General features: G+C 35.4%; 3 protein-coding genes across 6 annotated transcripts; all 3 read right to left on the bottom strand.

Annotated features, from left to right (window-relative positions):
• LOC120152726 (protein FAR1-RELATED SEQUENCE 5-like) lies at positions 1-26,218 on the bottom strand. Of its 4 annotated transcripts, XM_039164887.1 has the most exons (5): positions 26,095-26,218; positions 23,060-23,490; positions 21,961-22,177; positions 6,675-6,680; positions 1-14 (listed from the first exon to the last, which is right to left on the bottom strand). In XM_039164887.1, coding segments are annotated over exons 1-3 (636 nt in total). In that variant the 5' UTR covers positions 26,096-26,218; the 3' UTR covers positions 1-14; positions 6,675-6,680; positions 21,961-21,973. The 4 variants fall into 4 exon arrangements, with proteins under 4 accessions (XP_039020818.1, XP_039020817.1, XP_039020820.1 ...); XM_039164886.1 differs by lacking the exons at positions 1-14; positions 6,675-6,680 and adding an exon at positions 21,604-21,829 and having other exon boundaries at positions 21,960-22,177; XM_039164889.1 differs by lacking the exons at positions 1-14; positions 6,675-6,680 and adding an exon at positions 21,608-21,829 and having other exon boundaries at positions 21,960-22,177; positions 23,060-23,415.
• On the bottom strand, positions 12,584-13,078 carry LOC120152777 (uncharacterized mitochondrial protein AtMg00810-like). The gene has a single exon (XM_039164915.1). The coding sequence runs from the start codon at positions 13,076-13,078 to the stop codon at positions 12,584-12,586; it is 495 nt and encodes a 164-aa protein (XP_039020846.1).
• LOC120152776 lies at positions 13,392-15,989 on the bottom strand. The gene is made up of 4 exons (XM_039164914.1): positions 15,402-15,989; positions 14,966-15,208; positions 14,535-14,723; positions 13,392-14,102 (listed from the first exon to the last, which is right to left on the bottom strand). Exons 1-4 carry the CDS (start codon positions 15,987-15,989, stop codon positions 13,392-13,394), a joined length of 1,731 nt encoding a protein of 576 aa, XP_039020845.1.
• Positions 26,219-27,371: the final 1,153 nt, after the last annotated feature.

Here is a 27,371-nt window from a genome sequence, read left to right as displayed (position 1 = left end):
CTAAGATGACAGGTGTTGGGTTGACTCGCCTTGGAAGTTGTTCAAATAGTTCCACCACGGTTACGTCGATGCACCCCAAAGTCTTCGGAAAAATAACCAAACCATACAGACCCAGTGCAAAAAGATCTATAGTTTTCCATTCATCAAGGTGGTTCTTCATTAGTTGCTTTATGTGGATCCACTTAATTCATTTCCCACTACCTTTGTGTCGGAGTCGATCAGTCACCCACTTTTCATCAACTCCTGCAATCTTGGTTAGTCCGTTCTTGAAAGACTGACTCTTGATGTGTTTGATATATGCCCTCTCTAGTCTAATGCTTTCGTAGTGCAGTAGTGTAGTGTACTATTCGATAGTGGGAACCATGTCCTCCCGGTTAAAGGTAAAGCAACTATATCCCGGGTTCCAGAACTGAATCCAGGCTCGGAGCAGGGGCTCATCAGTCTTAACATTAAGTAAGAGGGCAATATCACCATATCGTTGGATGAACTTCTACTTTCTGTCATTCTTCCAACTGTACCAAATGTCTCGAAACTCTTGCACATTATTATGTTTTATGCTGATAGAGGCGTAGTTAACCAGCTCTGACACATAACTTCCTTGAAGACTGTCTTCTTTTTCCTTCTGAGTCTTCTCGGACCATAGTCGTACCTCGGGGTTTTCAATCTCTTGTATTACAACACATTTGTCCATTAATTTAGATTATTTTGTGTGTAACAAATGCTTTTTAAGGATCAATAGTCTCTTGTAATGATGTAAATGCTAAAAAACAAACACAAAGGCAAACAAGTCAGTAAAATAAAAATAAATAAATAAATAAATAAATAAGAAATGACGAAAGAAAAATAAGAAGAGTAAGAAGGAAAAAAACATGGTTAGGGTAAAAATGTCTTAGGGTTTGAAATGTGGTTTTGGGGTAGGCTCTAATTCTTCATAGTCTCCTGATTTAGGTTCTAAAAAATGGTATCCAAGTTCTCCTTGCCGGTGCCCCCTTGGGCTTGCCAAACCCTTAGTCCTAAACCCATCACAGGCTTGTGTGGACTAAGTTAAACTCGAAAGGACACATTTCCTTATGCCCGCACGGTGAATAAATTCACACGAAGACACAAGTTATATGAATCCCGAAGGCTACTTGCTAGGCCCGCACGGTGAATAAATTCACACGAATGTGTCACTTTCACCCCTATTTAAAATAGGGTTTGGAGCTAGGGTATAGAGCCTTAGATAAAAAAACGATTTTGAAATGCTGAAATCATTAAAAACGGTTAGTACAACTATTTACTCGAAAATATAATCATAGATAAGCAAATAAGGATCGAAATGTTACCTTAAAATTCAAACTAACCCTTTTCGTTAAAAAGACAACTAGAAATTACCTTAGCCTGACTCACTTAGCTTTGTCCCCAGTAGAGTCGCCAAGCTGTCGGAACCGTCTTTCGGTTGGACCCCGGAATTGGGCTTCGACTTGGATTAAATGGTTAGGAGTCGCCATCGATCATTTATTTTAAACAAAATGGGCTGATCGGATACCTTATTTCTTACCTGATCTGTGTCTTACCAGTGATATGTCAAATTCGAGAGTCGGTTACAGTCAAGGAAGGGTTAGTACCCTTGAACTGCCCTTTCTGTACTATGTAATTTCCAGTTGTCTTTATTAAGAAAGTTATAAATTTAAATCAAAAGGTAAAATAACGATCCAAATTACTTACCTTTAACCGTTTTGAAAACGTACCCTTAAAGAATCAAGAAAAGCGTTAGAAAAACAAAGGTGATGAAGATAAATTGAAAATAAAGAAAGTAAAATAAAGAAGAGAAAATAAGTAAATAACACCAAATAAAATAAAGAAAAAAACAAACAACATAATTAAAATGGAGATAGTGAAACCAAAATGAATAAAATAAGGACAAAATAGAATAAGATAAATAAAGAAACAAATATAAATAAATAAAATACGAAAAAAATAAATAAATAAAATAAACAAAAATGAGGGGAAAGAGAAAAAAAAGAAAATATATTTACATATATATTAATTTGTAGACTATAAAAAATATTAAGAAGTAAAATAATATATATATATATATATATATATATATATATATATATAAAAATATAAACATATTAAGAAATAAAATAAAATGTATACATACATATATATATATATATAATATAACATATAAATAAAACAAATAAATAATAAAATACTAATAATACAGGCATGTAAAAATAAAATATAAAGAAAACCTAAAATACTAATAATAATACTATAATATATATAAATATTATAATTAATATAAAATAAAATTAAAAGAATTAAAATTAAAATCTAGAAAAAGGACTAAATTGTAAAAACAGAAGATCGTGTGACCAATTTTGAAACATTTTGAGGATGAATCGGGATTTCAGGGGCTAAAATGAAGCAATTAAAACAAAAGGGGGCCAAAAGTACAGTTTACCCTATTTTAAAGCAAAACACGCGGGTCTGAGGTATACTGGTCGGGTTATGGACGGTCCTACGGGCCGAGTATTTAAGTTTAAAAAATGTTTAATCTCTCATTTCTCTCCTTTTCTCGCCAAAACACCCCACCCATATTTCAAAATGCTCTCAACTTGTTCTTGTGTTCTTGAAGAACACGTGAACACCGTCGTAAATTTCCAGATTCCAGTGACTCCGCCGCCTCGCCGGAACCATTGATCGGCGGTAAAAAATTTTGCTTTTTATTTTTTTTTAAATTTCGAAAGCCTTTTACATCTTATTTCTAAAAATCAAAATATTTCTTTAAAACAAATCGACCTCGGGGCTAGATCTAAGAAAATAGATCTCGAAAACGCCCCGTTCATCAGCCAAAAGCTTTCTTTCTATTTTCTTTCGAATCAAAACACAACGAAAGGAGATAAAAATGACATGCAGAGGATCGAACTAATGAAAAGGTAAGCAAAAAATATACCTTTATTTTATTTCCACTTGAACAATGCTTCCAAAGCTGTTACAATATTTTTTTGAATTTTGTACGACTCTCGTAATCTCTCTGTTTGCTAACGTAGTTTTGTGATAAAAACCAGTGTGTGATTGTGCTCTAATTACATGGTTTTATAGTAGAAAATAACTCATATTTTTAGGAGTTTGATTCCAAATAAAATGCTAATGTTGTGGTTGTTGGCTTGTGTGGACTCGCCGGAGAAATCAAACTGTTGGAGGTGTGTTGGTTGCGGGCATGAGAGGCATGAAGACCCGTGAAGCTTGGAGATACGGCGCTAGTGAGAAACTGCTAGGGTTTGGGGACCTTAGTTGATCTGGGTTACGTGTGTTGGGTCTAGGTTGGGCCAGAGCGTTTGGTTGGGCCACGTTGGATCTGGTTTCGGGCCTGACACAATGTAAAATAAATATATATGTAAATATGTGTAAAATAAATACATGTAATAAAATAAATAATCTATAATGTAAATATATTAAAGGATAAAATTTGGTGTCTTCATGTATAAAGCTTAGTTAACAAATTTAAAAAATTGAAAGTACGGTAAGTGAAGCATGAGAGAGTAAAGTTTAATGAGTAAGCGTGTAATTTACCCTATTATTATAAAAACATATTGATTAAAATTGAAAAAAAATGATAATAGTTTGATGATTGATGATCGAAGAATATTTGAAATTGTATTGGGAATTTCAAATCAGGTTTTTGATTCGGTGCAAGTTTCGGTTTGCCTGAAAATTTTGTCAAAATTTATTGATTGATGCTTTGTGCTAAAAACAATGATGATTTTATCTTAAGCATTGATAGGTTCATGTATTTTAACTGGATTTTAATGTTGGGTTTTGGTCTTTAGATTGAATAAAGCTAAAAAGAGGGAAGTTGAAGGAATTTTTCGAGTTAAGTAGTGATGGGGAATCTATTGTTTTATGAGATATTGGAAAAGCCAGTAACAAGCTGTATAATAGGACTATGTAGTGGGATATGGTATTAAATCCAGAAGAAGAACATCAGTTACCAACATGTTGATTTAAGTTATGAAACCGTGTCGGAAGGGCAGTATTGGAGGGTAATCACTTCAGCTTCTTCACATATTAGTGTTCTTCACCTTGTTTTCAATATGAGTGCCCTTTGGAGTCTTGGTGTTGTTGAGCAATTAGGCCATTTAGGTCTTGGAGTAGTGTTATGGATTAAGAGAATAAAGTGTATTCGAGAGAAAATTTTAGAGAAGAGAAATTGTAGAAAAGGAATTCATCATTCATTGTATAATGAAAAATGTGATTACACAGCAGTTTTATTTAGTTACAGGCTGTACAGAGAATCTAACAATTCCAGCTGGCATTCTCTGCTAACAAACTTCCTAACAGACTGATATTTCATTCTTTGGCTATTACAGGTACTGAGTCATCCTGGTTGGGCCACTCTACCTTGCTCTGGATCTCTTCAGTCGGCTTCAACCCATCAGGTAATCCTCGTGCTTCAATTCCCTATTTTATTTCAATTCCCAAATTGCTCTCTATAATCCCTAACCCTCGTTCCTCTCTTCCTAATTTCTCTTCGTTCATTCCTTCTTCCTCTTCTCCTCCAACTCTAACAATACCCACCCTACGAGACGAGCCTTGTCCCCATGGATCAAAATCAGGAAACTGCCCCCTACGAATCGAATAGTCCTCTCATGTATCATTCGAGGCATCCAGATTCGTCCATCGAACCAAAAGTTGAGTAACTGGTCGATTGTGTCAATTTATTATACGCCTTCCAATAATCTGCAAAGGTTTTATACTTAACTGTCCTTCCTCATCAACTGCAGGAGGGTCTGTGGAAGCAGTGGAAGAGTCCCCGATGAACTTCTTCAAGAGACTCACATGGAACACTGGGTGAAGCTTCGAAGAATTTGGTAAGTCCAAACGATAAGCCACCTCTCTGATTCTTTCCAGAATTGTATATAGACCATAATACTTGGCTGCTAACTTGAGGTTTTTTTGCAGAGCAATCAAGGTTTGCCTATAAGGATACAGCTTCAGTTAAATCCTATCTCCAATAGAAAAAACCCTTTCTGACCTTCTTTTACATGCATGTTGCTTCATACGATTACTAGCCACTTCTAACTGTTGTTTCACCAATTGTCTAATCTGATCTCTATTTGTGACAATATTTTGTACTGATTGCAATGTAGTGTCAGTAGACCAAACCATAATAGGTGGTTTGTAGCCATATAAAGCTTGAAATGGAGTAAGCTTAATAGTAGTATGATAAATGGTATTGTACCACCACTCTGCCTGGGATAGCCATTTAGCCCATTTCTTAGGTTGATAGAAACAAAACCCCCTTAAATACTGCTCCAAAAATTGATTAACTCATTTTGTTTGACCATCTGTTTCCGGATGGTAAGTAGTGCTGAAAACTGTCTGAGTGCCCAACTGCTTCATCAGTTCTTTCCAAAAAGAACTGGTAAAAGTTTTATCTCTGTCTGATATGGCCATCTTAGGCTGGGATGGCCATGTAACTTGTAAACATTATCTAAATGTAATTTAGCAACATCAACTGCTGAAAAGGGATGAGATAGGGTCAAAAATTACTATACTTCGTAAATTTATCCACTATAACCAAGATGTAATTCTTCTTGAATGAGGTAGGTAGTCCCTCTATGAAATCCATAGTAATGACTTCCCAAGCCTGATTAGGAATAGATAAAGGTTGTAATAGACCTAGCTTAGGAATATGCTCCACATTTGTTTGTTGACAAACTGTGCAACATCTCACATAAGTAGTAAACATAGCTTTAAGTTTAAGCCAATAAAAATTTGACCAAACTTTATAATAAGTAGCCTGAATTCTTAAATGACCACCTTGTGGAGAGTCATGTAAGGTTTGAATAATTTTCAACCTAAGATTTCCATGAGCCCCAAAATAGACCCTTCCATTGTATCTAAGAACAACATTAGAAAATTTCCATTTACTATCTACAGTAGTATTTATAGCCAGAATTAAAATCCAATTATGAGCTAAAGTATCACCTTGATAATTGTCCTCCACTTCCTGCACCCAAGTAGGAATTAAAACTGTCACTCCTAAAGTAAAACACTGAGCTTGGTCTTCCCATCTTCTAGATAAAGCATCAACAACAACATTTAATTTCCATTTTCTATACTGTATAGTATAGTCCATCCCCAATAGCTTTATCAATCCCTTCTTCTGAATAGTGGTAGTCAATTTTTGTTCCAACAGAAACTTTAAAGGCTCATGATCAGTTTTAATAACAAAGGGTCCACTCTCCAAAAAATGCCTCCACTTAGAAACAGCCAAGAGAATAGCAAGATATTCTCTTTCATAAATAGACAATGTTGAATTTCTAGGACTTAGAGCCTTACTCATATAAGCAATAGGTCTTCCTTTCTGTGATATAACAACCCCAACACCCCCAGAACTTGCATCTGTTTCCAAGTAAAAAATCTTATAGAAATCAAACAATGCTAAAACTGGAGTAGAACACATAGCACTTTTAAGGTCTTCAAAAGCAATGGAAGCATCAGAATTCCACTTAAACTCATCCTTCTTCAAGAGTAGTGTTAAAGGTTTGCTAATAATATGATAAACCTCTTGTAATACCCTGTCAATCCAAGAAATCCTCTCAAAGATTTAATGGTCTTAGGTCTTGGCCAATTTTGCATTGCTTCTACCTTGCTAGGGTCAGTAGATACCCCTGTAGCAGAAATTATGTGACCTAAATATTCCACCTGTTATTGTCCAGAAAAACACTTGGACAATTTTGCAAATAATTTATTAACTTGTAAAACTTCCAAAACCAGTTGCAAATGCCTCATATGATCCTGCATACTACTGCTATAAACCAAAATGTCATCAAAGAAGACCAAAACAAATTTGCTAATGAATGAATTAAATAAATCATTCATAAGAGCCTGAAATGTAGCAGAAGCATTTGTAAGGCCAAAAGGCATCACCTTTAATTCATAATGGCCTTGATGTGTTTTGAATGATGTCTTATAAATATCTTCTGGTCTGATTTTAATATGCCAGTATCCAGACCTTAAATCAATCTTAGAAAAATAGACTGCCCCATGCAACTCATCCAATAAATCCTCCACTATAGGAATAGGAAATTTATCCTTGATTGGCATGCTATTTAAATGTCTATAACCCACACAAAATCTCCAAGTGCTATCCTTCTTTTTAATAAGAAGGCAGGGTGATGCAAAATGACTTTTGCTAGGCTGAATAACAGAAGAGGAAAACATACTGGCAATCTATTTTTCTACCTCAACTTTATGATTATGAGGAAACCTGTAGGGTCTAAGATTAATAGGTGTAGCAGTAGGATTTAGAGGAATAGCATGATCATGAGTCCTTTGAGGTGGTAATCCTTCTGGTTCAGCAAAAATAGTCTTGTACTTGTCCAATAATTGTTTTATTTTAGTAGGAATAGGATGAGAATTCCCTGACATAGTTAATAAAACAATGTGACCCATAATATTTGAATCCCAAGCAGTCATTTTAAGTAAGGTAGCCCCTGAAATCTGCTGTAATTCTGATGAAGGTTGTTGGCCTTGAATACATATCTTTTCTCCTTGATGGTCAAAACTCAAGGTCGTATTATTGAAATCCATCAATATAGGGCTAAACAATTTCATCCAATCAACTCCCAACACCATATCACTACTACCCAATTTAAACAATCTGAAATCATGTACAAAAGTGTGTCCTTGCATTTGCCATTCCACCTTATTTCATCGAGCAGAACTGAATAATTGCTGACCATTAGCCACAATGATAGCCAAAGGATAAGGGGTTGTAATTTGTATGCCAGCATCAACCCATTTTGGAGTCAAAAAACTATGTGTACTCCCACTGTCAATTAAAATATTCAATGATCTGCCCTAAATAGATCCTTGAATTCTCAATGTAGTATGTCCAATAGAACCTGTTATCGCATTCATAGAAATTTCCAAAGTTTCCTCTTCTGCTTGTGGAGATTGTTCTGAATCAGTAGGAAAATTTTCTAATGAATTTTCAGACTCTTCAGCAATCATATTCAACTGTCTATTCTTACATTGATGACCTGGAATAAATTTATCACCACACTTAAAACAAAGATTATTCTGCCTCCTGTAATCGATCAGATTCTGCCTGGGGTTTTGTAGTGCTGTAGGTTTGGAATTAAGTGGCACTGGAGCAGGTTTAAAACTAATAATGGGGCTTGGGTAAGGTGGGGATTTAAAAGTAGGCCTCAACCTTCTATTTTCAAACTCAACAGATAACTCATAAAGCTTTTCCCGTTTACATGCTTCAGACAAATTCTTAGGATCAAAATCCTTGACCCTATGTTTGATATCATCCCTGACTCCACTAATAAAGAGTGAGACAAAAAATTCCTCAGTTAAAGTAGGGTTCTGTAAAAGCATATGAGGTTATAGTTCCTCAAATCTTTCTTGATAATCCTCCATTCTGAGTCAATTTAGTAAATTCCTCCACAATATCATAAAAGGATCTGTCACTAAATCTGTGACATAAATCAGCTTCAACTCATGCCATGTTACATGGTGTTTTTGCATAATATACACATCAAAGCAAATTTATGTCTTGCCTGTTAGGTACATTGTAGCTACTTCCACTCTCTGCTCAACAGGAACATTGCAAATAGAAAAATACTTCAAACATTTCTGAATTCATCCTCTAGGATTAGCCCCTTCAAAGAAAGGCAGTTCTATTTTAGGTCTATGCCACATAGTTCCTGCATTGCTAAATGAACCCCCTGACCCCTTTTTTAGCTTCCAATCATAATAGGCCTAGAGTCACTATTTTTACCCATTTGATTATCAGACTTAGAATTGATCTTAATAGCTAAACAAGCATCATGTTTACTCTTTAATATCCCAAGTTCATCCGTTTTATAAGTAAATCTAGACTTGTCATTCACCACAATCACCAAAACAGGGCTTTTGTCCTTATTTTTAGAATTATCAGGAGATTGTACCTGGTCTCCAGCAGAATGCTCTTGTTCCCCTGTTCTGCCTGTCAAAATCTTAAGCAGTTCCTCCACATAGCCTTGGTTAGTAGTCATTCTAGACTCCAAATCAGTGATTCTATTCTCCTGATTTTCCCACCATTTAGGTGGATTACTTTCATCTTGGCCTTGTTTCACCAACGCAGCTAGATCTTCAATCTGCTTTTGTATCCCAGACAAATCAGTTTCTGCCATAGTTTGATTCTTCTTTGGCATACCCACTCTTTACCAGAATTGAGGCTCTGATTACCAATTGTTATGGATTAAGAGAAAATAGTAGATTCGAGAGAAGAATTTAGAGAAGAGAGATTGTAGAAAAGGAATTCATCATTCATTGCATAATGAAAAATGTGACACAACAGTTTTATTTAGTTACAAGCTGTACAGAGAATCTAACAATGCCAGATGGCATTCTCTGCTAACAAACTTCCTAACATATTGATATTTCATTCTTTGGCTATTACAGGTACTGGGCTATCCTGGTTGGGCCACTCCACCTTGCTCTGGATCTCTTCAGTCGGCTTCAACCCATCAAGTAATCCTCGTGCTTCAATTCCCTCTTTCATTTTAATTCCCAAATTGCTCTCCATAATCCCTAACCCTCGTTCCTCTCTTCCCAATTTCTCTTTGTTCCTTCCTTCTTCCTTTTTTCTTCTGACTTCTCCCTCTTCTCTTCCGACTCTAACAAGTGGCTTATTACCTTCACTACACACTTGTTTTGGTTCTTGTTTCGGGGTTGTTCATGTTGAAAATGTACCATTTCTTAATTCAGCGGTTTAAGTTCAAGTATTTCTAGCGAGTGACTGCCATCGGTTATTCTTGTGTTGTTTTCGGATGGATGACGGTTTTCTCTATTAAGCAACCTTCATCGAAGTTGGATTCCTTTCGCTTCCTATTAGCTTTGCGCCCTTCGAGCTGTTGATTTTCAATTGGATAATAGTTCCGCAAGCAAGTTTTGTCGGGCATTTGTCTGGAATCATTGTGGGGTATACTATAGCTTGGGGTTTGATTCATATGATGACCTATATTATTAGGCAGTATCCATGGTGGGATAGATTGTTGTAGCTTCTACATTTAGTTTGAAACATTCTGGTGCATATGGTTTTGATTTTCTTGAGATCGAATCCATTACGGATCCTTCATTGCCTTGTGTCCGGTTTATTGGAGATGGTAGAACCTTGAAGATTAGTGCAGATTAGTTGCATATTAGTGCATATCATTGATTTGCTTTGATAATAAATAAAAAATCCCAGGTTTGCTTGTGAACTTGCAAAGCTTTATACAAATTTCTACACTGACTTGGGTTGCAAGTTACTCACCACTATGCATATGTATATGCTTTTAAAGAGTTTTATTTTTTAATTATTTATAAATTTTAAACATCATTTTACTTAACACAACACAAGAACAACAAACAAGAAAATTTAAAGATTAAAAACACACACGAACCAAGCGACCTAAATGGTTAAGGGGCTAGTTGTTATCCTTTGAGGTTTCGGGTTTAAGCACCACATATATAAGTGATATAAAAGTTTATTGTTAAATAATTGAGTCTTAGAACAAATATTGTCTTGTGTACACTCTAAATTTATCAACAAAAAAAAACTTAACATGATTTAAGTATTTTTTTAAATGAGTATTAATTTATCTATAACAATATTTTTACCCAAAATATAATTTGAATGTTTAGGATTAATAAAATTTTGACCCTCAAACTTTGAAAAAAATCATTTTAGTCCTTAATATTTTTCCTCCTTCTCCCCTAAACTTTGTTTTTGTCAAATTGAATATATTAATAAATTAGTGTAAACAGGGATGGAACGGCTGGAGGTTGTTATCTCCCTAAATTTTTTAAATTCTCTTTTATTTTAGATTCTTTTATTGATGGTTCGTTTTCGTCAATTAAAATTTTATAAATTCACCACCAACATAAAACCACACATCCATCCCCAGGTGTAAACTGTTTTATCTTTTACTAAAATTGATGACAAATATTTTGTTATTTATGTAAAAAATTAAAAATAACTAAAAAAATAATAATTAAGAAGAATATAATATTGAAAAATGATAAAATGTTAAAAATATAAACAAATATATTTAAATTATTAAAAAAATTAATATTGACATCGATTTAATATATTTACTTTTTAATTAATTCAATTTTATAAGAAATAAAATTAAATATTTTTAAAAACATTCAAAGACCAAAATTATACATTAGAGGGAGTATTTATATACATCATATTCCATTTTTTTTTAAAAAAAAAGTTTCAAAATTCTTATTGATAATCATATTTAACTAACTTAAATACCACAAAAAACACGTGTCAATATTCAATTAAATCACAGAAGCATTTGACTTTATATATAATGAACCAATCAACAATTGCCACGCCATGTTCTTTTGAGTCCCTATAGTTACTAACCCTGATCTCTCACCCCAAAGGATATACCCTCTTTCTCCCTTCCCTAAATCCTAATCGATCATCTTAATCTCATCTCATTAAGCCCAAGATTCCGAGTAAGTCTTTTTATTTAATTTTCATTTTTATTTGCATATTTCAATACTTTGATAATGCTTTCGTTAAGTTCGATGAGAAATGTTAATTTTTGAACGTGACTTTTTTTTCATTTGAATTGTTAATTTGTTCTCTGTTTGGTTGCCTAGAAAATGTGTGTAGAAGCGAAAAAGTTTACAGTGTGACATTTTATTAGGTTTTATTCTGTTCTGTTCGTTCTGGTAATTGTTATTTTTTTAATAAATTCTCCCATTTTATGGATAGCCATTTACAATTACGGTATATCATTAGGGCCTCAGGTTGTGGAATTAGCTGATGATTCGAGGGAATTTTTTATCAATATGTATTTGGCGGGTAGGAAAATAAAGGAAATTAAAAAAAATTGAAAAATGGAGTAGACTTTTTCTAGAGTTAACTTCAACTAGGACTCGAGGAATAAACTTTGTATTTTATTTTTGTTCCTTTTTCTTTTTATAATTTTATTCTTAAGAAATTTATATTTTACACTTAGACGCTGGAAACAAGAAATATGCTTCATTTTTTCCTTAGCTTTTTTGGCCCTGTATTCATTTTTTTCCTCCTAAGGTTTTCGTCTCTATGAGTGTCCTTGGAGAATTATATTGTTAATTTTGCAAAGGTTGATCTGGATAATACCTTGTTATTAATGAATAGAAATGTTACAAATATATATACAATTCTAATCTAACCAACTAACTGATAATTAGTTATAACTGAAAAATAGAAATAACAAACTTAGTTTCTTAACACTCCCCCTCAAGTTGGTGGGTAGAAGATATCCTTTACCCCTAACTTGGATACAAGATATTCATGTTATTTTATTTCTAAAGCTTTGGTAAAAATGTCTGCTAACCGCTCTGAAGAAGATACAAACTCTGTCTTGATGAGTCCTTGTATTTTCTCCCTTATAAAATAACAGTCGATTTCTATGTGTTTTGTGCGCTCATGATAAACCGGATTCGCTGCAATCTGAAGAGCAGCCTTGTTATCACAATATAACTTGACTGTATGTCTTCTTTCCAATCCAAGTTCACTGGCTAAACCATTCAACCATGTCAATTATGCTGTTGTAGCAGCCATGCTTCTGTATTCTGCTTCAGCAGATGACCTGGCTATAACATTTTGCTTCTTAGACTTCCATGAAATCAATGAATTCCCAAGCTTAATGCAAAAACCAGAAACAGACCTTCTTGAAATAGGACATGCAGTCCAGTCTGAATCACGGTATGCTTTGAGTTCACAGCTGCTATTTGAGACCATCAGAATCCCCTGTCCAGGACTCCATTTTATATACCTCACTATCCTCAATGCAAAATGCAAATGAGATTCCTTAGGTTGTTGCATAAACTGACTCAAGTAATGCACAACAAAGGTTATATCAGGTCTGGTATGTCTGAGGTAAATAAGTCTTCCAATAAGCCTTTGATTGATACTCTTGTCAATTAGCAGCTCATCATTTTCATTACTTCCTTTTGTGCACAGCTCATCATACTCTGTTGTAGTGAGCCTAACATTTTGCTCAAGAGGAGTTCTTGCAAGTTTTGAACCACTCATTCCTGATTCCTCAATCAATTCAAGAGCATACTTGCGCTAATTAATTAAGATTCCTTCTTTTGACCTCATAATCTAAAGCCCCAAAAAATACTTCAGCTCACCAAGATTCTTCATTTTAAACTTTTTGTTCAAAAGACTCTTTAAATCATTAATCAAACAACTATCATTGCCAGTAATCAACAAGTCATCAACATAACTACAATCTTCTTATCATTTCTCATTGTGAACAAAGAATAATCAAATTTGCTCTGTTCATAACCAGCCCCTAAAAGAGCCTCAGTCAACTTTAAATTCCATTACCTAGATGCTTGTTTCAAGCCATAAAGAGATTTTTGCAGTCTACACACCATATTCTCCCCTGACTGCAAAAACCAAGAGGAAGTTCCATATATACTTCCTCAGACAAATCACCTTGTAAAAAAACATTATATACATCAAGCTGAAATAGAGGCCAATCAAACACAGAAGCAATGGCAAGGAGAAAACGAACAATAACCAATTTGACTACTGGGGAGAAAGTATCCACATAATCCACACCCTCTTTCTGATTATATCCCTTGGCCACCAAACGAGCTGTATACCTTTCTATGGCACCAGTAGCATTGTACTTAATCAGATAAACCCATTTACAACCAATTGGAACTTTTCCAGAAGGTAAAGAAAAAACGGACCAGGTTTTATTTGTTTCAAGAGAAAGAATTTCATCATTCATGGCCTGTACCCATTCAGGATGTTGAATGGCCTCATGATAAGACTTAGGTTCAACAGACTTTGAAATAGAAGAAACAAAAGACTGTGTGCTACAGGGAAGATGACAGTAAGAAATGAAATCTGAAATGGGATAATTGGAGGTGGAAACAGAATTGAAAATAAAATCAGTTAACCATTGAGGTTGTTTAGGAACCCTAGTAGATTCTCTAACCAAGACTGGAGCTACTGGAACCATAGAAGTTTCTAACTGTTGTGATGATTGCCCAAGTTCAACACTAGAAGGAGAAACATGTGGGACAACAGGAACATGTTGCTGACCAAAAGAAAGGTTTAAGAACTCAGAGTCAGGAACAAAAGGAGTAAAAGGAAAGAAATAACTTGTTTGAACAGGAAATTGAAAGGGAAACACTTGTTCATGAAAAATAAAATCCCTATTTACAAAGAATGTCTTAGAGGTAAGATCAAATAAGAGATAACCTTTTTGAGTGTTAGAATAACCCATGAAAACAGAGGGTAAGGCTCGAAGAGCAAATTTGTCAGTTGGTTTTGGATCAGTAGCATAGCACAAACAACCAAAAATTTTCAGAATAGACATGTCAGGGACTTTATGATAAAGAAGCTCATAAGGTGTTTTCCATTGTAAAACAGAAGAAGGGAGTCTGTTTATAATGAAACAAGTTGTTAATACACATTCACCCCAGAATTTAATAGGTACTTTTGACTAAAAACGTAAAGCCCTAGCTACCTCTAAGAGATGTCTATGTTTTCTTTCTGCAACTCCATTTTGCTGTGGAGTCCGAACACAGGAACTTTGATGCAAAATGCCAAGAGAAGAGAGAAAAGGAGAGCAAAGAGAATTGAAAATTTCTGTACCATTGTCACTTCTAATAATTTTAGTGACAGAAGAAAAATGAGTAGAAGTAAATGAAATAAACTGTTTAAGAAAAAAATAGCATCATTTTTAACCCTCAAGAGATAGACCCAAGTCATTCTTGTGCAATCATCAACAATAGTCAAAAAATATCTATGACCACTACGAGTAGATATTCTATAAGGACCCCATAGATCTATATTAATTAATTCAAAGGGTGTTGAAGATTGAGTAGAACTAAGAGGAAATGGCAACCTAGTTTGTTTTGCTAAAGGACAAACATTGCAAGTATGAACAAAATTTACATCAAACTTATCAGAAACATAAGAAGAAAGCTTTTTCATAGCAGAAGAAGAAGCATGCCCAAATATAGCATGACAAAGACTAGTTTTATTAGAAACAAAAATATCATGTACAGAATGAACACAAGAAACATCCCCAGTACTAGCCAAAGAATTTGAAAACAAACCAGTGGCTCCTTTAGACTCAAAAATGTAAAGTCCATTAAACCTTTTACCAATCCCCTTGATCATGCCATTGTAAAGATCCTGCAAGATACAAATGTCAGGATGAAAAGAAATGATACAAGCATGGTCTTTATCAAGCCGAGAGACAAAGATCAAATTATGAAAAAAACTGGGAACAAACAGGACATTGGAAAGAACTAATTCAGAATTTAACCTATGAGACCCTATATGAGTAACAATTTCAGTATGACCATTAGGCAAACGAACAGTGAACAGGACATAAAACAGGAAATTGCAAGCTCTTGAAAACAGACAAAATGTGATCAGTTGCACCAGTATCTATTATCCAACGCACACAAGAGTTACTGGAAGCAGATAAATTACAACCAACAGTACCTGCAAGATTCGCACTGGAATCTAAGGTTGAACTTTTGCTCAGAAAACCCAAGATTTGATGATACTGCTCGGGAGTGAAAGAAGGCGCTGCTGAAACGGCAGAGGAAACCATCGAGCCATTCTCAGCTTCTCCATTAATAGCAGGTACAGAGTTAACTGCCATGGCAGCCTGAGAAACCTTTTTTCTGTTGAATTTGAAGTCTGGTGGAAAGCCAATAAGTCTGTAACAAAGATCGTGACTGTGGCCTTTGATTTTACAGTAGTCACACGTTCCACTGAAACGTTTTCTTTCACTACCTTTGGAAGCAGTTGTGAACACCACAGAGGCTTCAATGGGTGAGGCAGACAGATGAGCTCGATGCAACTCCTCCTGAATAATCATGGAGTAGGCTTGATTGACAGTAGGCAGGGGCTTCATGAGGAGAATTTGACTCCGAATTGCAGAATAAGTTTTATTGAGTCCCATCAGAAATTGGAACAATCGTTGTTGAGCCACAAGAGTCGAATTCTGCTGAGCAGCCTCGCAATCACAAAAGGATAAAGGAACAAGCGTCGTGTGTACTCATCCCATAAAAGTTTGAGACGAGTGAAGTAGTCGGAGACAGATGAATCACCTTGCACGAGGGTTGCAATCGAGCGATGGAGAAAGAAAACTCTAGAGCCATCGATTTTATCGAATCGCTCTTTGAGATCTTTCCAAACGGCTTCGATAGTTGAAGCAAACACTATGCCAATAGAGAGATCCTGGCTAACAGAGTTCAAGATCCACGAGAGCACAAGAGCATTGCAGCGCTCTCATTGAGACTGCAACAGACCTTCATAGTCATCCCTTCGACAACTCTCATCGACAAAGTCGAGCTTGTTCTTGGCGAGAAGTGCGATGCGCATGGAATTCTCGCCAAACTGTAATTCTCGGCACCGGTAAGCTGTTGCGACACCAACTGAACGCCTGGCGTGTCTGAATGATGCAGAAAGAGGGGGTGATTCGAATCAATCGTGAGTGTCATGATCCCTAAGAGAAAACGATTTGGGGAATAAAATAGAAACACTGGAACTGCTGGAAGTAAACGGGCTACAAGACTTAGCGAGGTATGGGCCAAACAGGAAACCCATGTGAAAATAACCTGGAGACTGATACCATGTTAATTTTGCAAAGGTTGATCTGGATAATACCTTGTTATTAATGAATAGAAATGTTACAAATATATATACAATTCTAATCTAACCAACTAACTGATAATTAGTTACAACTGAAAAACAGAAATAACAAACTTAGTTTCTTAACATATATCACCATACCCGTGTCTGTATATTCGTTGGATGCGAGTGTTGGACGCAGAATAATTAACTGCCATAGGAAGATAGTTCTTGGAAATGAGACTCATTGTAGGTTATATCTGAGAACAATTTGTTAAGTAAATTTTATTTGTTTTTTCTTTTCCTTCATTTTCCTTCAGGAGTGAATCCCTGCTCTAGATGATTGATCGGAATCTCGAAAAATAGTGGAGGGGTGGGGGTTGAAACAACAACTAGTTATATTGTTTTATTGCATTTTAATATTAAGTTTGATCATAATTAGATGGTTTGTCAGTAGCTGTTAATTTGAATGTGCCCGGCACTTTTGGACCTCAATAAGAAATATAAAGGTTGACTTTGTATCTTTGCTTGCTTATTCTTATCTGCTAGCTGAAATTAGAAACAAAGGTTGCTCTTGCAGTGGAGTTTCGGGTTTATGGTGATGTTAATGGTCGCATGGTACTGAACTCGGTCCAAGTGGAGGCTAGAAGCATGGAAAATGAAAGTGAAACTGGAGAAAATCCTGTTGAAGGAACTTTTCAACGGGGATTGAATGAGAAAATAGAGCAAACTTCTCCAGGAATGGAATCTATCCCAGAGGGTAATCCGGCTGATGAACCTTATGTGGGTCAGGAGTTTGAATCCGAGGCAGCTGCACATGCTTTCTATAATGGATATGCCACAAGGGTGGGATTCATCATTCGAGTAAGCTTGTGGTCGTGGGATCGAGTCCCATTGAGGGCAATTCATAACGGAGGTCTTCCACGGAAGCTGCTCTCAACCTGGCGTTAGGGGCAGCCTACTACCTTACCTCCCCTTACCCCATTATATATGGGAATAGGGCCAGCTATTTTTTTTAGAGAAAATAACCTCAGTGACCAAAAATGCCTTATAAAATGCGATTTTAACCAACTTTTTTTGGATTTTCCAAAATGACCAACAAAATCGCAATGCGATCGCTAATTCGCAACGCGATCTCAGGTATCGCAAATCAGTTTCCAGATTCGCAACGCGAACTTCGACTATCACATTGCGATTTACATATTCGCATTGCGATAGTCCAACTTCGCGTTGCGATTTCCCAAGTTCGTTGCGATAGTCTCCAAGTGCGTTGCGATAGTCTTCAAGTTTGTTGCGATAGTCTCCAAGTTCGTTGTGATAGTCTCCAAGTTCGTTGCGATAGTCTCCAAATTCGTTGCGATAGTCTCCAAATTCGTTGCGATAGTCTCCAAATTCGTTGCGATAGTCTCCAAGTTCATTGCGATAGTCTCCAAATTCGTTGCGATAGTCTCCAAGTGCGTTGCGATAGTCTCCAAATTCATTGCGATAGTCTCCAAATTCGTTGCGTTAGTCCAAAATCGCAACGACTGGTGGTATTGCATTTGTTTCTTAAGAATTTTCTCTAAAAAGATAGTATTCGCGCGGACGTGTCGAACACACGTATTACCACGACAACGACCACGACCACGAGACGAGACGGGACGGCAGCAGTGGCGGCACGCGAGAGTCCCCCTTGTTCTCTATCACTCAACAAGTAAGTGGGAAAGCCAAGCCTTAAATACCATTCCCAATAGTGTTTCCAATACTATGTGGGATTGAAAATTCACTAGCAATTTAAATTATGAAGAAACGGAAGAATTTTTTGGTTTACATTTACAATAAGCCTCTCGTAATCCAAGAACATGCTTTACCAACTTAACAAAACAATTCATCACGATATTGTCTACTCTGCTCGGTATTTCGAGCAAGTAGTAAATGTTGATTATAATTGAACTTAAAGTGTATCCGGAAACACTATTGGGAACAAGTGTTGGTAATGCTCAATCCCACATAGTATTGGAAACACTATTGGGAATGGTATTTAAGGCTTGGCTTTCCCACTTCCTTGTTGAGTGATAGAGAACAAGGGGGACTCGCGCGCCGTCGCCGCCATCGCCGTCCGTCTCATCTCGTCTCGGGTCGTGGTCGTGGTCGTGGTAATACGTGTCTTCGACACGTCCGCGCGAATACTATCATTTTAGAGAAAATTCTTAAGAAACAAATGCAATAACGAAGTTGGAGACTATCGCAACGAAGTTGGAGACTATCGCAACGAATTTGGAGATTATCGCAACGAACTTGGAGACTATCGCAACGAACTTGGAGACTATCGCAACGAAGTTGGAGACTATCGCAACGAAGTTGGAGACTATCGCAACGAACTTGGAGACTATCGCAACGAACTTGGAGACTATCGCAACGAACTTGGAGACTATCGCAACGAACTTGGAAAATCGCAACGCGAACTTGGACTATCGCAACGCAAATATGTAAATCGCGTTGCGATAGTCGAAGTTCGCGTTGCGAATCTGGAAACTGATTTGCGATACCTGAGATCGCGTTGCGAATTAGCGATCGCATTGCGATTTTGTTGGTCATTTTGGCAAATCCAAAAAAAGTTTGTTAAAATCGTATATTATAAGACATTTTTGGTCACTGAGGTTATTTTCTCTTTTTTTTATGCATGCTTTGTGTGATGTAGGTTACTATCATGACCATCTGCACTTCTTTCTCATAGCGTAGTTTATCTTTCTTTGAAACTAGATACAATCTGAAAAATATTCTCGCGAATAATGTTTTGGCAATGATATACGTTAACAGTGAAAAAAAGTATCTTAAATAGCTGGTTATCTTTTCTGCTTGGCACGAGAACAATGATGTGTTCGTAATATGAATTATGGTCAGCTGTTAAGTGATATTTAGCGGGATTAAGCGTAATGCATGATGGATGCATTGATAAAGTATTCAAAAAAGTGTTTGTCAAATGGAAGTTACTTCTGATTTGGCCTTTTATGGTTAATAATATAAAGTTCAGTCACTATTGATTCACTTCTATTAAATTGAGAACAATGTGATTATAGGTTCCTTAATCTTTTACAATTGTCTAAAATATATTGCTGTGATGGTCAATGGATGATGATGTATATGGCTTCGGTACAGCATGTGTGTTACTATTGAGGTAGTCTCTCGAGTGGCACAAGAAGAGTGAAATGTAATGAAGGGAAAGTGCTTAGAACTAGGTTTGCTTTAAAGCGTGGTCTCGAAGTTCTTTCTTGTTATTAATCTCTAACCCACGACATATGACAGTCTTTTTCTTTCTCAAGTTCTTTGATGATAATTTTGCCCCTTTTCTCAGGTACACGATAGTGTAGATTTCTATTTTTGTTAGTAGACGCATTTCAGGGCATCTTAAAATAGTAGGGGGATGAAAATTATGTTATGAAGGAAATATAAGTCATTCAGAACGCTTACATGTAAAGATAAGAATTGTTACTATAATTTCTGAAACTTTTAGTAGTTCATTTATTTATTTCTGCCTTCCTCGTCCTGTTGCCTTGAAGAAAACAACATTTTATTCTTGGTTGCTGTTCTGCTTACTGGATCTGTAGTAATAATTATTTGAAGTAGAGCTTTTCGAGAAATGTTGTTCGATTGATGCAATTGGACATAACCTAGAACGTCGTAGCTTTACTCATGCTGTTGGTTTTGTCAATGAACTCATTTAAGCTCTTTCAACTTCTGCGTGTAGCCAATCCTTAGTGATGAAGAACACAGTTAGTTAGGAATTCATTTTGGTGTTACTTTCGATTTAACCTCTGAAATTCTGTTATGGTACCATTGTTTGTGTTAAATCGGCTTTGGATTGATCATCTGTCGACAAGTTAACATTAAAGGCTTTGATTTTGTAGTCGTGTGTTGATAATGACATTCATCATCTAACTTGCATTATCGATCTTGTTTTTGTTTCAGAATGAACATAACAAAATCCGAGAATTAACACAGCAGCTGGCAATGGAGAAAAAGAGAGCTGCAGCTTATAGAAGACATCTAGAGTTGATATTCGAGCAAATCGAGGAGCACAATGAGAGTCTATCAAAGAAGATCCAACATATAGTCGACCGTGTGCATGAAGTGGAGAACAAAGAGTATCAGAGCCGTGTATAGTTCCCGTTTAGTTCTTCGTACATCGTTGAAATATATATATAAGACCAAGACCTGGTTATGGAGTCATGTTGAGTTGGGTATAATCAGGTGCTTTTGGGTAAGGTCTGTTGGCTGTGAAATCTAGGGTATACCAATTCATTAGAATATTCCTTGTATAATTATCTTCCAAAATTGAACCATATCAGAATCAGGGTTTATACTAAATCAAATTAGGTCGGTCAATGTACAGTTTTTGGGGACAAGCCTTGCTGCAGCTCGTGTGAAGGGTACAAATATAATTGCCATTGAGGGCTTTTATCTTGTTATTAAGTTATTCAATTCAAGCAAATGTTTGGGTTAAACTATTTTCTGAGATTTTTTACTGCTGTTTGTAATTTTGTCTAGTTACCATGATTTTTGGCCTTGCAAACCATGTGAATTATTAATTCCAATTTTAAACCAGCTGAAACTTAAACATTATTTTAAAATTTCTAAATAAACAGGAACTAAAAGCCAAAAAATACTCCAAAATAAATATAGCCTTAGACAAACTTGGTCCATCCATTATGTTGAAAACATTCATTTCTGAAAAAGGTATTATAATGTATTTATGAACATAATTCCTTTACATATAATTCTTTAGCCTTATGAAGTACTCAAGTGTCAAGATAAAACGGCCGACATTATGCATTTAAGGGAAAACAGATGTATAAACGAAATATCAATGTACCATTTACACAATCAGGTTGCAAATGGGGAGTATGTCCCAAAGTAATTCAGGTTTTCAAACCACTGCAACAAAGCAATGGAAGCCAAGACATTATTCAAAGCTTCAAAATAAAATATTTGTATTCAATTTCATCATTCATTCAAATATTCAAGAATGTTGTGTACCAGGAAATATGCCAGTTTCCTCCCCGAACACGGAAAACATCACTCCCGGATTGTAATTGCAACCTTGACCTTCGGTATCTTTGAATTAAGTAGCTGATCATCTCTTCCAGGTGCTTGCACTTGGAAACCTGTTTCAACTCGGTTACGCTAGACCTACACCGCAAGAGAAAGGAAGAGCGGAAAAAGAAAAACAATGGTATAACATTTTATATGACACATTTCAATCTACTGATCTAATTATCAGCTATATGGGATGACAGGGCTTAGGATGCCGGACACGCACCAACACCTTTGACGCTATCTCTGCTGCAATAGCTGCAGCTCTATTGACTCGTATTCCTTCAAGTTGTTGACTACGTTTTGGACTTTCTTCGATAGTTGGTTACTGTGGTCTTCAACAATTTTCATGAATGCAGTCAGCTGTTCTTGATATGCTGCACATAGTCTTTTCTTGTTCCGCAATTCAACGGTTAGTTCTTGAATTTTCTTGTCCTTTTCATCCTTCGGAGTTGCATGAAGAAAGAACATCATTTAGAAAAATAAATATGTTTTACATGGAAACACTATTATTCCACATGATTAGTTTACAAAAATATTATACATAAAGAGCAACAAAGCCAAAAAATATGTATGCAAAGATATAAGCAGATCAAAAGATTAAAACACTCAATCGTTGAAACGAATTAGACAAGGTTTAATCAAGAAAAATATAGTCGGAGTAACATAACATGAAACTACAACTAAATGGAGTAATTTCGCTAACTATAATTACTTTAGAAATAATTGAATTCATAACTTTTAATTGGGTTGGTCACGTTAGCTTTTCACGATTAGATTAGCCGTATGTAACAAAAACCAAAATATATGAGAAGGTTTCTTTAAAAATGAAAATTCCCATTTCGAGTGCAAACTCATATTCATCACTTACACTTGAGCCTGAGTAACAAAGTTGTTAGGGCTAAACTGCACAAGAATAAATCACCTAAATTAATCAATCTTAGGTTTATTCTCAACTAGTCTGGCACCCTCTCATGAACAACATTTTTATTCAATCTTTTCATATAATAGAAATCACCATCTCGATATCTTTGACTTAGAAAAAAACAAAATCATCTCGGTATCCTCATTTGAGCATTACAATCATCCTATGATGTAATGTCTTGAAATTGCAAAATATTTAGACTCTCACACATAAGTGAAATAAAACCGGTCGTCCAAAGTGAAGACATTGCACCGTATCAAAATTAAATAAATCATACAGAAAGTGAAACTTGACAATTTCACCAAAGTTTCGGACAGTGATGATGGGCATGGTATGTAACCGCAAAGCAGATAATAGTCTGAAATAAGAGGAAAAGGAGGGGAGAAAAGTAAACAACTGACCATTGTTTGACGAGCCTCGCGTGGAGCTAATACAAGCGGATGATTATGTTCCTTTACGAATCTCGTTATCACCCATTTACCGGACTTATTGAGCTTAATATGAATCATTGCTTTGCAGCCTTCCCTTGTGCTTGGCCGTGGCTTTCTAATGGGGCCAAATTTACCCCGAATGCTAACGCAATGGCCCTCCTTATTACATCCGAGTCGACGAGCAAGAATCCTCCCATCTCTTTCCGATCGACGACAAGACATCACACGCATGACAAAGCCTACTTGTCGTGCATATTCATCATAAAATATCTTGGCAGCATCTTCAGACTCAAATTCCATACCTTCATGTGGTTCTACAATCGAATCTGCATCACATGGGACTGTCAATATCTCACCTCCTGTGAAGCTTTCTATGGCTTCTGCACCCTCATCCAAATCCACTGCCTCACATAAATGTTGACCATTATTCAAAAACTTACTTTTTTTATAAAAGATATAAAATAAGAAGTCACCTCCTCTACACGAGGAAAATGAGAACAATCACTCATAAATACAATTCAAAGTAGAAAATTATTTTAAAAAAAACACACATTTTAAGCAGTACAAAGAAGTTTCTAAACACTAAAAGCCATAGAAAACAGAAGCCTTTTTCCTACAATTTGAAGCCCACAATATGGATCGCATTATATCACAAAAATGAAAATTGTAAGGGACAAATCCTGTTACTCTGACTCAGATGTGAATGTCAATTACAGACGTGTACTACTTCAAATACCACTCACCTTTAAGCTCGGACTCGAAAATGCCATTGACGTTTCAATTTTGCCAATTTTATCACTGACGTTTATGTTTAACTCTAATTATGCCACCCCGACGTTAAACCGTTAATGGGACGTTGACATGGCATCTACTTGCCGTGACGGTGATGACATGGATGGTTTCATTAAAGCTATTTCATCCAAGTAGGATCCTTGTTGACATTTTAACAATAATTTATTTGATATAAAGTCCTAATTTGCAAGCCTAACCCTAAATCCTCTCATTCTCTTCTCTTCTGCTGAGAATTCTTCCGTTAACATCGATGAATTGAGCACATTATCATCCGCACAGCCGTGTTTTCTGAACCGTTTGAAAATCAAATTGGAAATGGAAGAAGAAACATTTGAACGAAAGGAAAGACAGTGAAGGAAATTTTCATGGGGCAAAGCAGCCCATGAAAACGAGAAGAGAGCAGCCAAAAAAAGAGGGATTAACATTGAAAATTGTGGGGACTTCATTTCTTTAACCTTACTTTTGCTTTATGTGTATCCAAATCAAATGAGAAAGCTACATATTTATAGTATGGTTTTGCAGAAAATAATAGTAATAAATTATTCGATGTTTATCAAAACATTTTTAAATTCAAAACCCCCTGAAATTGAAGCTTTCATACATGGCGATGGAGTTCAACCTTGTACAGTGAAGTTCAAAGATTTGATCTGTAAATGTCAAATCTGTTAATCCTTACGATATGAGTTGAGGAAGAATGGAAGGAGATGAAGACTGCTATTAGTTTGTGTTCATAAAAATTAAAAATTTGAATTGTTATTTAATATTTATAATAGTTTTGTTAAGATTATAACAAGTTCTTAAGTTAACTTGGTGGTTGGGTGTTTACTTTGGTTCTAAAGGTCTATGGTTCGAATCCCATTAAAAGTATTTTTTTCCACCAACAAAACGACAACGTTTTGAAGTTTTTGAGCATCAAACCGGTCATGTCAAAACGACGCCGTTTTGGTGAGGGAGCCATGTCATGTCATCACTATCACGACAAAGGAGATGCCATGTCAGCATCCAGTTAACGGATTAATGGCGGGGTGGTATAATTGGAGTTAAACATAAACGTCAATGATAAAATTGGCAAAATTGAAATGTCAGTGGCATTTTCGAGCCCGAGCTTAAAGGTGAGTGGCATTTGAAGCAGTTAACCCTAAACAATAAACACAGGGTGATTCAAGTAAAATAATTAGTCACAGCAACATAGACCAAAGCAACTAAAATGAATGCCTTCAAGCAGACACTTCAAGGATTAGAACACAAGACTCAGACTTGAATTTCCTGGTTCAAGTCTTATTGAAACAAAAGCAGAACTTATTGAAACAAAGCAGACCCAAAAATTTAGGGCATGATGAAATTAAATGACATGAATATGATACGTAAAAGACATAAAAAGTTACAAAAAATAACACAAACATGATATGAATACATGAATGTATCAAAATTCATATAACATGAATTATCGACATGTTAAAGGTTTTATGCATTAAGTACCTTGAAACACTATTACAACATGAAATCAATACAAATATGTTGATTACCAAGTATAGAATACTATCTCCTTTTGTTTAACTGGAGACCTATGTCTCTCAATCTATACCGAAAAGAAAATATAATATTTCTTCACAAGTCATCTACTTAAATCATTCATCAAATAAGGAAGAGTGGATATAGATTTTAATATTCTTCAATAAATGACAGATTACTTGTTAAACCAATCAAACAATTGACATTTTATATTTAAAGAACAGAAAATAAATACCCAAAAGAATCATCCCATTAAAATCAAAGCTACACTGAAATCACTGTATTTATCATCACTTATCAATTTATATAGTTATATAAATGTAAAATCAAGGAAAATTAACAAAAGAATCAATGAAACAGAGAAGAACAAAATGTGGGAGAAAAAAGATAGCAAAATTCAAAATAAATCAAACCCATCAAAACCAAAGTTACCCTAACACTAAATCCAGTGTTTATAATAACTCGTTAACATATATGAATGGAAAATTAAGCAAAATTACAAAAGATTCAATGAAACGGGAGAAGAAAAAAGGAACAGTCAAAATAAATCAAACCCATTAAAATCAAGCTATCCTAATACTAAATTCAGTGTTTATCTTCACTCAATAAAAATATGCAAAATTAAGCAAAATTAACAAAAGATTCAATGAAACAGAAGGGCAGAAAAAACCAAAAACAGTGGGAAAAAAGTTGAGACTTACTTGATTGAGAAGATGGAAAAGGGAAATTTAGTGGTAGATCCTTCGTATGTGCCAAGGGCTCTATCCAAATGAAGAGAAGGGACGGCGACTCCACTTTGCGGGTGGGCTCTAAAGGTAGTTTTCGAGAAAGTTTGAGGGGTTCACTTACATTTCAGATCACCAAATTTAATTTTAATTTTAACTAAGGGTAAACTATACATTTAGTCAGCCAGCTATCATTTTATTTTTATTTTGGTCATGCAACTATTGTTTTCTTCAGAATCGTCACTAATATTACATTTTGATTTCATTCACTTATAAAGTTTATGCGTCAACTCCATGCTTTCTCCTCTTTTTCTAAACCATGATGGAAGAACGTTTAATTTTCTGTACTATGATTCACTCGATTTCAGTCAATATTTAGAGTGAAGTATGTCTCTCATACAATCCCAACTAGGTTTTGATGTTCAAGTCGAGCTCGAATATTACTAAGTTTGGCTCGACTAGAAAACTTTAGAATTAAGTTTGACTTACCTCGAAAACTCACGAGTTTAAAATTGTTAAGTTTGACTCGAACTCGAAATAAAAAAATTGAAGCTTGAGTCGACTCGAAAGCTCACGAGCTTAAAATTTTCAAGCTCCACTCTAAATAAAAAATTGAAGCTCAACTCAATGGCAAGTCCAGAAATATTTTTCAGAATGGGCACATATATATTAATAACAAAAAAATTTCATATGGAGTAGACATAAATAAAATTTCAGGGTAAGCACCTTAAGTAAAATGTACAACTAACATAGAAAAATACTTGTTCTAGGGTGGACACGTGCCCATCCTGGCTTGTACATACATCCGTCACTGACTCGACTCGACTCGAACTTGAACCTGAACATTAAGTTCATAAAAGCTTTATATTATAATTTTAAAAACAACAACATATAAATGTCAATATTATTAATAATTTAATTAAAAGATCTAAAGTTTTAATATATTACTTTTTAGAGTCAAGTATCAAGTAATTTATTTTGATTTTTTAAGAATTTGAGTCGATTCTATTTGATTCGAGTGTTGACTGAACTTTAACATAATCGATCTTGAGTAGTTTACGATCTCTCTTGTCTGGCCCGATATTCTTATTGGCATGGGAACAAGAGTGAAAATTGTATGTTGGGGTTATGGGAAAATGGGTTTACAGTGGGGTAGTTCTGCGGTGCGGCGCCTAAAAAATGGCTAATATACGGCTTGACCGGTTAAACAATTGACCGGTTAAAATTTATACCGGTTATGTTATATTATTTAA

Source organism: Hibiscus syriacus, unplaced genomic scaffold (genome assembly GCF_006381635.1).
Source record: "Hibiscus syriacus cultivar Baekdansim isolate YM2019G1 unplaced genomic scaffold, ASM638163v2 tig00111095_pilon, whole genome shotgun sequence".
In the NCBI taxonomy this organism is placed as follows: Eukaryota; Viridiplantae; Streptophyta; class Magnoliopsida; order Malvales; family Malvaceae; genus Hibiscus; species Hibiscus syriacus.
This window is presented reverse-complemented; position numbering and strand designations above follow the sequence as displayed.

Excerpts from the sequence above, each read along its gene's own strand:
- LOC120152777 (XM_039164915.1), bottom strand. The coding sequence starts at position 13,078 with ATGAGTGGTTCAAAACTTGCAAGAACTCCTCTTGAGCAAAATGTTAGG.
- LOC120152776 (XM_039164914.1), bottom strand. The coding sequence starts at position 15,989 with ATGGGACTCAATAAAACTTATTCTGCAATTCGGAGTCAAATTCTCCTC. Across the intron at positions 14,724-14,965 it reads ATGTTTCTGATAAGTTTGAT|TTTATTTCATTTACTTCTAC; the intron begins GTAAATTTTGTT and ends TTTCTTAAACAG. Across the intron at positions 14,103-14,534 it reads AACATAGACATCTCTTAGAG|CAACATGTTCCTGTTGTCCC; the intron begins GTAGCTAGGGCT and ends TCTTTTGGTCAG.
- LOC120152726 (XM_039164887.1), bottom strand. Across the intron at positions 22,178-23,059 it reads GCGAGGCTCGTCAAACAATG|GATGAAAAGGACAAGAAAAT; the intron begins GTCAGTTGTTTA and ends GCAACTCCGAAG.